The sequence below is a fragment of the Psittacula echo genome, assembly GCF_963264785.1.
Source record: "Psittacula echo genome assembly, chromosome: 9".
Classification (NCBI taxonomy): Eukaryota; Metazoa; Chordata; class Aves; order Psittaciformes; family Psittacidae; genus Psittacula; species Psittacula echo.
The window spans coordinates 7,416,921-7,430,046 of NC_137745.1; the positions used below are offsets into that span (position 1 = coordinate 7,416,921).

The 13,126-nt window shown below is 45.1% G+C and overlaps 1 protein-coding gene across 1 annotated transcript in view; it reads right to left on the bottom strand.

Moving 5' to 3' along the window:
* Positions 1–13,126, bottom strand: part of MAGI1 (membrane associated guanylate kinase, WW and PDZ domain containing 1) — a 345,222-nt gene that overhangs the window by 26,733 nt on the left and 305,363 nt on the right. The window contains exons 13-14 of the mRNA XM_080625535.1: positions 11,188–11,219; positions 2,070–2,286 (exon numbers count right to left, since the gene is read on the bottom strand). Coding sequence (XP_080481661.1) covers positions 2,070–2,286; positions 11,188–11,219 — 249 coding nt within the window. The remainder of the gene's footprint in view (positions 1–2,069; positions 2,287–11,187; positions 11,220–13,126) is intronic.

Sequence of the window (13,126 nt, forward strand, 5' to 3'; positions counted from 1 at the left end):
AATCCAATTGCCTTTTTCACTTAGACGAGGTCTTTCCTGGTTTTCTTCACCTTTTGTTAGGCACAGCAAAGCCATGTCACTAAGTAAGAGTGCAGGTTAATCCTCAGAGAATGTGTTTCACTCCAGCTTAGGATCAGAAATTCACACGCTTTTGGACACTACTAGTGGCACACACTTAACAAGGAGATATGGCCATACCATGCTTCTGCCATACTCCAAAACCTGGTCTGTGAAACCAAGAAATCTCAGAAAACACCTTCCTGGCAAGGAAATGGCAATGTCATGAAAAGGGGATAGAAAAGCACTGAGGCTCCAACAGGTGTCATCTGGCAGAACAAGCAGGAGATAAGAACTGAAGCAATAGTGAGGATCAACCCCAGAGATGCTGGATCATAGAAAGGGAAGTTGAAGGGGCATAGCAGATCCCGGTGTAGCAAAAGGCCCAAGCAGAGAGGATTGTGGCACAGGGAGAGATGGGGCGTGGGAAACCAGCAGGTCAAGAGACAGTGAAAAGGCCTCTGGAAGGGCTCAGGTCACAGATAAGGATAAAGCCTCTACAAAATACCTGCAGCCACTGAGGAAAGACAAAGGACTTAGCACATGGTATTGGAGGTGGACACAGAAGGGCAACCACCTGCCTGTACACTTCAGCATTTCTTCTGCTCAGTCTCAGGTTTATCAGGAAAGACAGGCAGGAGTTAAGGCTACTAAGCTGATACTAATGACTAATTAGTATGAGTTAAACAGCCAATTAGAAATTAGCTAAGGAGCTGCAGGGGGTCAGAGGCAATGCCAGCGCAGAGCCTATGGGAACCACGTGAGCTGCGCAGCAGTAATGCTGGTACCATGGGACAGCTTCAGCCTTGTCCACCCGAGCAGAAGGAGAAGGAGCTCTGCCCACAGCTCTGCAGAGCTGAAGGATCACCATCCCTCAGCTCTTGCCCCTTTTTTCCTATCTCAAACTTCCATCACTGCACTTCTCTGCAGATCAGCACAACTTGGCCCAAGAGCCACAGGGTCAGTACACCTAATCCCTGCGAAGGGAAGGAAAGCAGCACACAGAAGCAGAGACACCTACAAAACTGCATTGCTGAGACATTCAATCCAAAGAGATGCATCTTCAGCCAAGAAACTGTGATTCATGATTTGATTTTTTCCAGGACATAAGATAACAAAATGATTCATTTGGTCAGAAAAAAACCAACACAGCCCTACCATTTTTCATTCTGGGGTAATTTCATACTGGTTTTACCAATTTCCAGTTAGCACAATAAAGTCAATCTCCAGGTGATTCTTACAGCACCAAGACTTTGAAGCTTCTTTTTCTGTAACTAAAGTAACTACTGCTTTTGAAAATGAACCCAATACTCTTCTTCTTTAAGAGGCTTTTACAGATGTGATCATCTTCAGCAACTCAATTAAAGCAAAGCCAGTGTGTTTATTTTGTCTGCAGAGAAGAAACTGATTGAAAACATATTTATAGTCTTGGAGCAGAGTCAAAGCCCTGCTGAACTATTAGCCAAGTGTGCTGATTATTAATTGCCATAAAAGCCACTTACAATATGCATTTGATATCTGTTCTGTTAAAGTGTCTGCTCTGGTCAGAGTAAAATGGCTCAGCTGGATTTTCTCCTCCCCTGGGTGAGGCTGGAAAGCATCTGATACGAATTTCAGCAAACTAAATACTTCCTCTCCTTACTGAAATTCCTAAGCATACCAAACAACTGCTCTTAACTTCATAATGGAGTTCAGGATCTGGATAACAAACTTGGAAATTCTCCTTCAGCCTAATTTAAAAACAAAATAGAAAAGAATACGGGAAAAGATGGTCTTTAATTTTAAAGGGCTTTTTTGTATTCATCCTTCCGAGAGACGATTTGAATTCATTCCTCCTCAGAGAGGAAACTGCCCCTCTATCAAGTTGCTATCATAGACAAGATACCAAATTAAGAAACTGAAGCCTTCTCTTTCCAACATAAACCTAAAGGATTCAGTTCTTCGAAAACAAAATATACAGAGAGCGGCTGCCAGAGCCGTAGCCTTAGCAACCACACTTGCTTCATACTCACGTCGGCTTTCATACATGCTCCTGGACTGGGCCCAGATTTTGAATGGATCTGGCTTTTTCTGCCCAGCACCGTCGGGTTGATCCGCAGCCGGCGCCTCGGCAGCAGTGTAATCCGGCAGCACCTGCGTGCTGTGCGCTGGGGAAGCGGTGTGCCCACTGCGGTGGCTGGAGACACTGTGCTGAGAACTGTTTTGGCTGTCTTTCCTTTCAAGTGGTTGCTGCAAGGGAGAAAGCGAGTGGAAAGAAAGGGAACAGACAGTTATTGGTCCTTGAGTGGGTGTTTTCCATCAATTTTTCTCCCTTCTTTGATCAGGGTTTCTTGCATGCACATAAGTAAATATCTAAATCGCAGTTTTGCTGCCACCAGTTAATGCTGGATGAAGTTACATTTCCCCGATGACAGATTCTGATAGGCAGACTGACAGAAAGAGATATGCAAAACAAAGTCATTTGTCATTAAAAAAATATGCAGTTCCCTATCTCACACATAAAACAAATCTAAATCTCATTACAGGTTACTAGTTTCAGTGCACTTACTCTATTCCTACATTAAGGCAGAAAAACTCAACAACCTTTGGGGCTTGGAACTAGATGATCTTAAGATCCTTTCCAATCCTAACCATTCTATGATTCTACTCAGGTAACATTAGGGTCTAACTTGAGCCTGCAAAAAACTACCAGATTCCACTGTGAAAACTCCAACAGTCCCTCCAAAACAGATTCAAGCCCAGTCATTACCATGCAAGATCACTTTCCCTCTGTGGTCCTTGCAACCTCCACATCACAAGTGAGTGGACAACAGAGTACCACTTCCATGTCTCTGCTTCCCAGAGCACCCACAGGATTACAGCACACTTTCGCAAATGTGAAAACATCTATTTGCAGTTTGATTTCCTTCACAGTATCACAGTATGCTAGAGATTGGAAGGGACCTCAAAAGATCACCTAGTCCAATCCCCCTGCCAGAGCAGGAATACCTAGATAAGGTTACACAGGAATGTGTCCAGGTGGGTTTTGAATGTCTCCAGAGAAGGAGACTCCACAACGCCCCTGGGCAGCCTGTTCCAGTGTTCCGTCACCCTCACTGAGAAGAAGTTTCTTCTCAAGTTTAAGTGGAACCTCTTGTGTTCCAGTTTATACCCACTACCCCTTGTCCTATCATTGTTTGCCACTGAGAAGAGCCTGGCTCCATCCTCGTGACACTCCCCCTTTATATATTTATATACACTAATAAGGTCCCCCCGCAGTCTCCTCTTCTCCAAACTATAGAGACCCAGCTCCCTCAGCCTTTCCTCATAAGGGAGATGCTCCACTCCCTTAATCATCTTAGTTGCCCTGCGCTGGACTCTCTCCAGCAGGTCCCTGTCCTTCTTGAACTGAGGGGCCCAGAACTGGACACAATATTCCAGATGCGGTCTCACCAGGGCAGAGTAGAGGGGAAGGAGGACCTCTCTCGACCTACTGACCACCCCCCTTCTAATACACCTCAGGATGCCATTGGCCGTCTTGGCCACAAGGGCACAGTGTTGGCTCATGGTCATCCTGCTGTCCACTAGGACCCCCAGGTCCCTCTCCCCTACACTACTCTCTAACAGGTCGTTCCCCAACCTATATTGGAACCTGGGGTTGTTCCTGCCCAGATGCAGGACTCTACACTTTCCCTTGTTATATTTCATCAAGTTATTCCCTGCCCAACTCTCCAGCTTGTCCAGGTCCCGCTGGATGGCAGCACAGCCTTCTGGCGTGTCAGCCACTCCTCCCAGCTTAGTGTCATCAGCAAACTTGCTGACAGTACACTCAATTCCCTCATCTAAATCATTGATGAATATATTAAATAATACTGGTCCCAATACTGACCCTTGAGGCACTCCACTAGATACAGGCCTCCAACTAGACTCCGCCCCATAGACTACAACTCTCTGGCTTCTGTCCTTCAGCCAGTTCGCAGTCCATCTCACTACCTGATCATCCAGACCACACTTCCTCAATTTAGCTATGAGGATGCTGTGGGAGACTGTGTCAAATGCTTTGCTGAAGTCAAGGTAGACCACATCCACCGCTCTGCCATCATCCATCCATCATGTTATTTCCTTATAAAAGGTTGGTCAAGCATGACTTCCCCTTGGTGAAGCCATGTTTACTGCTCCTCATAACCCTCTTATCCTTGATATGCCCTAAGATGGCATCAAGGATAAGGTGTTCCATCACTTTCCCAGGGATGGAGGTGAGGCTGACCGGTCTATAGTTACCCGGGCCCTCCTTCTTCCCCTTTTTGAAGACTGGAGTGACATTTGCTTTCCTCCAGTCCTCAGGCACCTCTCCCGTTTCCCAAGACTTGGTAAAGATGATGTTTTAATTGAGCATATTAAGACAGGAAAAAATATATCCGCCCAAATTCAAGGCTTATTCAAAAGCAGTATGTCAAGAGCCCTGTCTGCTCAGTATTTAGCTAAGCAGGGTACACAATTCATAACTCAAGTTCACAACAGCGTGCTCGAATGAAGTGCAAGCCACATTTGTGTCGCCAGGATTTGTACTAATCAATATGCAGTCAAATCCTTCCTCAATAAGAGCGACCCAAACTGTACACTAAATGCTCTTTAACGCTCTTTTGAGATGACCTTGGGTCGGTGCTAAGGTTGAGTCCAATCTCTCACCTGCTCTGGCACAGGGAACTGGCACGTCCCCGGGTTGCTGTGATGATAAAGGTGGCTGGAAAAGTAGCATCCTACAGGTTGCTTTTATAACATCCACAAAATCCTGGTTAAAAGGGGTCAGCCACTCCTACCAAGAAACCTCTCACAAAAACATAAAGCCTTCTGCTGGCAGGGGGTACCTGAAACCATTGCAACAGGAGTCTCTGCTTCCAGGGACTTCTCCATAGAAACCCAAGTACAGGTAGGGAGAAAAGTCAACAGCAAACACAGAGCAGATCTGCACAGGAGGGCTGAAGCACACCCTCCTCTATTCTGAACACAAAACCTCAGGTGGCCAGCGCTCCACCACAGCAGGGCTGAATTAATTGCAGAGGAAAATGTCATCATAAAGAAGCGCCACTTTCTGAGTCTTAACAGTAATCTTTTCTGCTTTAAGTTGCACATATTCTTAGGTTTAAACAGAACAGCCCAAACAACTTCGACCTTGCAAACCTTTCGAGCTGTTGATCCACTAAACAGCATTTTCTTAAATGACACCTCAATCGACTAGAATGTGAAATTGCTTCTGTCCTTTCAAGCCGTTCTGAACAAAGCATACCTGCTGTGATTACTCAAATGCAGGCTTTCAACTACAAATATCTGAACCAATTTCAAACATCTTTAACTTTTTAAGTGGTAAAAGAAGCTAATTCACATGCGGCCCTTCAGTTTTTAAATGAAGCCATTTTAAAACATCTCTGCTGTGGATAATCACTCCTTTGTAACTTAAAAATAAAGGAAAATAAAAGAAAGAAAGAAAGAAAAACCTTACAGCTCTGTCCAGCCATCTGGATTGTTCTGTTTATTTGGCCAAACTACTAACATAACTACAAGGATCCTGTGAAACTTCAGGCCAATCTCACTGGAAATAGCTGGTTTACAGAAGGGACTAAAATGTGAAGCTTTATTCAGCCCTTAGGGAAATGTTGAGAACTCTTTGAAAACTTTGATTTAAAAAGAAGCGAAGTTTGAAATTTAAAAAGTGCTCTCACTTTACGACATGAAAGATCTAAATTTTGGACAAACTATGAGCTCCGATTCGGATTTGGGTTGCAAATGGAAGCATCAGCGTATCTTGAGCAAAACCACCTCTAATTAAACTAGAGTTGCCATTGCAAATACACAGACCTTTAGCAAGAAATAGGGGCAAACTTCTTCAAAGGGACAGCTGTTTTTACAAATAATAATGCCTTCAGAAAGCCTGAAACATCTCATCTCTATTTAGGAGTTGAAGAGTGGAACAGAGAAAGTAAAACACAATCATGGAAATAATGAATAAATGTACTTAAATTAATTCAAGAAAATATTAATCAATTTTCACATCACCAGATGATTCCAAAAAATTCTGGGCCAAACTTATTTTCAGGTGATGTAGCAGCTTCAACACACCATCATTATCAGGACTTGCTGGGGTCCGATCACCCTGCCCTCTGCGGCAGGGACTGCCTGAATGAAGAAGTTTGTGCCTTGATGGAAAGGTGACACTGTTCCAAGAGATGAACTGAGCAGATGCCAATGAAATGATGGTTTCTCCATCTCCTGCCCTGCTCCTAGCTTTGGGGCTGATGCTCCTGGATCCACATCTGACTGCTCAGCTCACTTGGCTCACACAGAAGCAGGAATGCAGCTAAATCAGGGCAAGAAGAAAAGGGGGCAGTTTGGTGACAAATAACTGCAAAGCCAGCAGTTCAGACCTCATCTGGAGATGCTGATCATATTTTTCAGTGCAAAGTAAAGCAAGATCAGTGGAAGCATTTTGACTTCTGACAGTAGCTACAAGAGCATGGGGCAGTGAACTACTCAAGCCAGCAAAAGAACTCCTGACCCTCCAGATTCTATGGTCTTCCTCAGAGATGTTAATAAGAATAATTAGCTTTCCAGAAAGACTCTTAACCAAAAGCAGCTAGAAATAAAGACCATGATGACTAATTTGAGTCCACTTAAGCAGACTGCATGCTTAGATAGAGGTGATGGGTTAAAAACAGTCATCTTGATACTGTATTACAGCCATGACAAAGTAAATATAGAATCATAGAATGGTTAAAGCTCATCTAGTTCCAACCACCTTGCCAGGTGGGACACCTTCCACCAGATCAGGTTGTTCAAGACCCATCCAACCTGGCCTTGAGGAATATGGGGAAAGGTGGACCTTCTCATGCCCTACTCTAGCCCCAAGTCTGAGATGCATGCCCTGTGCCAGCTTCCTTACATTGTTGGTGAAACTTCACAGTGCTCATCCTGCAAAACCTAAGATGAAGAAAATGCAGTATTGGGAACGTGTTTTTTTCCTGCTGTCCTTTCCTCACTGGCTGGGGTTAGTAGGAACATCAGTGCGGCTCTCCAACATCTCCAACATCAGCCACAGGGGCAATTGCTGCAGGAGAGGGGGTAGCAGCAGTCAGGGTTTGGGCACACCTCAGCCTCCCAGGATTTCTTCCCCTCCACTGTGCAATCCCATTTTCAGTCATAGCCACTGCATTTGTCCACCTGAAGGGCAGCTTCTCCCTCAGCAGAGAGGTTGAGTGAGCCCACACTGAGCACTACATTGTCCTCTGATTACAGGAATGGAAGAAAAACAGCAAAGGTGTGATGAGCCAGAGAGCTTGAAGCTGTTATGTTTCAAAAGGAGACAGGAGGAAAACTGCTTAGAAAGGTCTCCAAGTGCCTGGAAAATCCTACAGATACCCGACATAGTGGAGATCAGTTGTTGTAGATGCTAAATGAAAGAGTAATTGGATGTTACATTGTACAGTGACTGCTAAAACAATCGAGGCCCATGATACAGCTGAGAGGTGGCTGCAGGCAGAGATGGGACACTAATCATTAGCAGCAGCTGTGTATGTCTGTGTCAGGCACAGAGAAACTGCCACGGAAGAGGCGATGGTGGCAGGGACCATGTCCTGCGGCACAGACAGACACCAAAGCTTTTTGGCACGGGATTCTCCAGGCATAAAACTGCAAGAGGGAAGAGTTGCTGTGGTTTCCTCCCACTGCATTTCAAGGTAGGGGGAAAAATGGTCTTGGGATGAAGAGGGATGTGTTGTAGACTCATGCTGTGGAAGCAATTTCTCCTCCTGACAAAAATAAGACATCGGCAGAGCCCCAAGTGCTGCCTATTTACTCAAAATATGTGACAAGCCTCTTGTCAGGGACAGGCTGTGCACAAGAATTACATTTTTGGCCACAATTCAGCTATGCTGACAATGTATTTATTTACACCCAAAAGAAAAGACCAAACATTTGGAAGAGCTTACACTTTCTTCCCCCTGCAGTGATCCCATTTTCTGATGATCTAGCTGCAGATTTTGTACTCTAAAGTATTTTGGAGAAACTGGTCCTGGCAGGGACAACAAAAGGAGCTGGAAATGGGAATCTCTGCCCCCTTGTGGAGTGTTTTGATGCAAGCAACTAGATAAAAAAAGTTTGTTTTCATCCATGTTGTATCAGGATAATTGCAGGGGAAATTGCCAGACCAGAGCCCTTGCACACTGAAAATGTATATCCCCAGATGGGCAGTGCAAAAACATCATCCATTTTCATCTGAAAAAGAATCAATAAGAAATAGAAAACAAACAAGCAGCACAGAGAGCTGCTGTGAGCATGTCCTTGGTGGGGAAGAAGAAGGAACTTGGAAGTGCCCAGTCCCAAGTATGGCTGCAAACTTTATTTCCTAATTTGGCTCTTTCACCAAGGTTGAAGAACTCTCCTTAAAAACTAAGAAAAAGAGCAAAACTCATTAGAAGATACACACAGGCTGAAACATACAGCCCAGGAAAACAGCTCAAGGCAGAAAATGTATTCCCAGACTGTGTCACAGCCTCTCCAAGGGGCTAAAACACCTCCTCTCAGCTGGGAGGAATCCAACAGCCTAAGGTTGTCCTTTTGGGAATACAGGATTGAGACTGATAGCTAAAAATAGGGCTTGTGAGAAAGAGACAGCTGCTGGCAGTAAATCGGGAATGTGTTCGCTCTTTGTGAAAGGAGATGAGGTAACAAGAGAGCTTATCACTGTGCTGAGTAAAGCAGAAGAGGATGGAGACCCGAGCTTGCATCTTCCCTGATGCAGCAGAAGAAACAAAGAATGATCACAAGTTAAGACTGGGCCAACTGCTCCCGGCCTGGATGTACACTGTCCTCTAACTGCAGCAAATTGATTAATCAAGGAATACTGGAAAACAATACCCCTGCACTGGGCAAAGGGAGTGAGGGAAATGGGCAGCACGTTCATCCTAACTCCCATAGCAGATTGTCCCCATGCAGCCCTGAGGACAGCTCAGCCATCTTCATGGAATTTTCATGGCCAAGAGTCAGGGTCTCCTTGCCCCAGAGCCAAGTAGCAGCCCTTCAACTACACTGAGGAAGGTAGGTTTTGGCAATACCACTGGTTTCATGCTTTTGACCATCACCTTGCCCACACAAGCGCTAGTGTTAAATCCATCCTAGACAGCCCCAAGGACAGCTTCCTCCTCTGCAAACGAGTGCCCCAAGGTGCTTTGCTCCAAGTTTCCACATTCAACCTGTGCCTATCACTGATGCCTGGAAATGAAGATGTAAGGACTCTACCGCACTCCGCCCCTCTGAAGAGTAGCTGGTCATTAAAGCTGCCACACAATGCGGCAGTGTAAAACATCACTGCTAACCACCAATGCAAATGATCCCGTGTGCAAGCAAGGGGAATAAGAAGCTCTGCTTTTTTGTGGATCCTGCACTTCAGAGGCAACAGCACCGCCTAAGGCGGTAGTAAAAATTACTGGTGGGACTCTAGAGCAAGGTGAGAGGGGGTGAGGAGAGGCATGCAAGGGAATAGGACTGCTTTCCCAAGGCTGACTAGCTCCTCAAAGTAAACAGCAGGGGAGAAATCTGCTGTTGCAAGGCTACACCTGTTTGCAAGCAGTCCCTTTGTTCACCAAGACAGGATTATCCCGACATGGATTTAGATGCTGCTCAGATTTTCATGGTGCATTGCTGACAACCAGAGAGGTGTGACATGCAGGATCCCGCTTCACCTGATGCCGAGTGTGAGTGTGGCAAAGCAGGAGCCTCCACGCTTTGAAACACATCGAGACTCATTGATTAGGGCTGGTTTAATGACAGAAGTCAGAGCGTGGATCGGGTGCAGCTACTCGTGCTCCAACCAGGGAAAAAGTGAAGGCAGAGAAAAGAAAGGTGCCAGACATGTATGTGTTTTACACACTCACTTCTGTTTTACCAAAGGCTGAAATAATCTCCATGTATGACAGAAGCGAATGCTCAGGGTCTGACATGTCTGTGATTTGCGAAGGGAGCACACCCCGCGCTTCTGCCTCTCAACATTAATGCAAGCTGACAATGGTAGAGGCCTGGGCTCACATGAATTTAATCAGTGCTGCCCTAAGCCATCAGAATCACATTAATTATTTCAGGACTTTCTTATGGATGAGCAGAGAACTCGTATTAAAAGCAGGAGCCGTCAGCTCAGCCCCTGCATAAACCTCTCACCCAGGTTCGCAGCAAGGTGGGTTGTGCCCAGCTGCAGTTTTTGGCACCCAAAAGGGACTGTCAGTGAAGTTTCACACTTGCAATACAGCAAGAATCTCACTCTGCTTCCCCAAAGCTTCTTGGAGAGAATTCTCTTTTCCTCCCTCCCTCTCAACAGATAACTGGAAACTTTCAGGCTTTAAGTATTCCACTTCCTTTAAAAATAAACCATTTCCTTTTTTTGCATACAAATAGCACATTAATTTCTTCCACAATATCATGCACAGAGCTTTAATGATACCTTAGATCACAGCTTCTACGCTATTAGCTAACATATGCAGGTAACAGCTTTACATGGAAATAGGATCAGAGGGATGAGAATACACTGTTCTGTTGGTTTGGGGCTTTTTTTAAATAAGGAATCTCACATCTGCAGCACAATCCTGCTCACTATGAAAATGCCTCCAGAGCAAGCAGTCGGACACCTAACTGTATTCCCCGGGAACCATAACCATGCCCTGTCCATGCTTTGTCTCTCTTGACAAGGTACATGCTTTCCCATTCTGTTAATAATTCAACCGAGGATACTTGAGAAAACTCAGGGAGTTAATGGAAAAGGTTGGTGCCTATAAGCACCCGACAGGAATTGCTATCTGGCAAGAAGGTGGAGCCTCCCCATCTTTCCAAAAGAAAACAATAGCTTTTTTTTCTTCTGGGGGTAAGTTAAATGACAGACAAGCTCATCTGTCAAGAAAGAGGATCTGTAAACCTGAGGCTTTATGTACAAGTCCCCCTTTCGTGCTGCCTTCCTCTTTCCCCATGCAGCAGGAGCCGTGCAAGGTAATCATGGTTGCAACAGAAAGACAACTTAAAACGATCAAGACCCAAAAAGAAAACAAGCCCAACTCATGCCTTTCTCCTTCACAGCAGACAAACAGACAACAATAGTAGCTGAAAAGTGCTTACCGACTTTGGGCTCTTCTTTGGGACCGGCAGTCCTGAAAAATGGCAACAAGGGAAAAATAAACATTAGCATCTAAACGTTACCTTCCCTGAAAGAAAAATCCCTAGGTGTATCATCCGAACGTAGCCATCTGCAGAGTTATGTCAGCTTTCGCTCTCGCATCGGAGTTACCAGTCTGTTCATATCGAATCAAAGCACAGGCAGAGCGAGCGAGAGAGACAGGAGCAGGGGGGGAGAGAGCTCTATCTGCATTAGCTATGCTGACTTGTGCTGCAGCAGCCGGAAGGCTAGGAGAGAAACCCACAGCCCTCAGCAGCCGCCGAAACCCAGCGCTTGGGCAGAATCTCAAATGCTCCCCTGGATTACGGGAGACTTTAGCTTACAATTAAGCCCAGGCTATTTCCTTTTGACGCGATGGCTTGGCGACTGTATCGGACCAATCGCCGTGGTGCAGAGGAAACAGGTTGATATTTAAAAAGTATTTCTCTAGAAAACTGATTTTCTGAAAGGGAAGTGTGCCTTGGCTTGAGCCAGGAGGTGCAGGCTGGGCAAAGGGAAACAAATGCATGAGGAGGAATAAGCTCTTACCCGTAAAAATATGATTGTTACTGACAAAACATGCTGTTTTCCTTCCTGTCCATCCTAAGTGTAAATCTTTGAAGCCAGAGATTTTATCTCTTAGTTACAATTTCAGAGAGCTGAGAGGCTTGAAAGCAAGCAGCACTGCAAATGCCTTGACCCTTGGGCGGGATGCTAGGGAGGGTGGGGAAGGGGGCTTGCACAAGTTGCAGTTGATGCAAAGGAAGAAACAACTGGGAGGGCACCAGGGTTTTTTTCAAGGACAATTTTGCCTTTTGGAGCAGGCTCTTAACTCGCTCTGTGATGAGCAAAAGAACTCAAGTGGGATTTCTATTGCCTACTTCTGCATACAGTCCAATTCCCAGCAGCAAAGGACACCCTTGTCCAGGGGATTTACCTACAACACAGGGAAAGCTCTTTCCTGGGCATCTTGCAAATGCCCTTTTTTTCCACAGTTGGAGGCAAGGGAATTCCCCATATTTAGCTCTGTCTGACACTCCAGAAAACAAACATAAACCAAATCACAGATTACACTCCACATTAAGTGCTCTAATTCAGACATTTGAAATCTGCTTTTGTCTTTAGGATGTGATTTATGTGGCATTTATGCCGCATTATGTTTTCTACCTCATGCATTTTGGCATGCTAAACCCCATGCTCTCATCTAACTTTTGCACAGAGACTAAAATAAGTGATGCAAGTGAATTGCAAATCTGCCTAGGAAACAGCTCATTTTAAGGTAATATGGGAGATGTTAGCTCTGAATAGGGAAGATCCACAACTAAAAATGATAAAGAGAGCTCACTTTGCTGCCCGCTCACAGACTGGGATGCAAACTGTGATGAGTATTTTAAAGGAAGTATTTTCAGCTTTTAAGGAGTATCTGTGCTCTGCATTCCCAGCCTGCAGCCGATACCCCTCCAGGCACTGACTGATCGAGGGACAATGAAATATCAAAACTGTTTGAACTACATAATCAAGACCGCAGCTTCATTTCTGCTGATGGTGACTGTGTTTGTATAATACACTTAAAGAGGAAAACACTAAAAACGTTCATGGCAAGTCCCATTTTTAACAGGCATCATTTATCACAGAGATAAACACACAGATAGAGAGTCTCCCCCCCTTTATCTCCTCCCATTCCACATGCATGCACACACGTTTACTCTCCAAGAGATGCTCTTTCCTATTAAATCAATAGGTAGAACAGATCCCCATACACGCACGCACCCTTAACAGACCACGAGCCAGAAAGCGTTTTACAGCAATCTGAATGTTCTCTGCAAATCACAAAGGAGAGCTGCAGCTGGGCTGTTTGTTCAAATTGTACCAGAATTCAGTTTTCTGCATCACAAGCTTTAA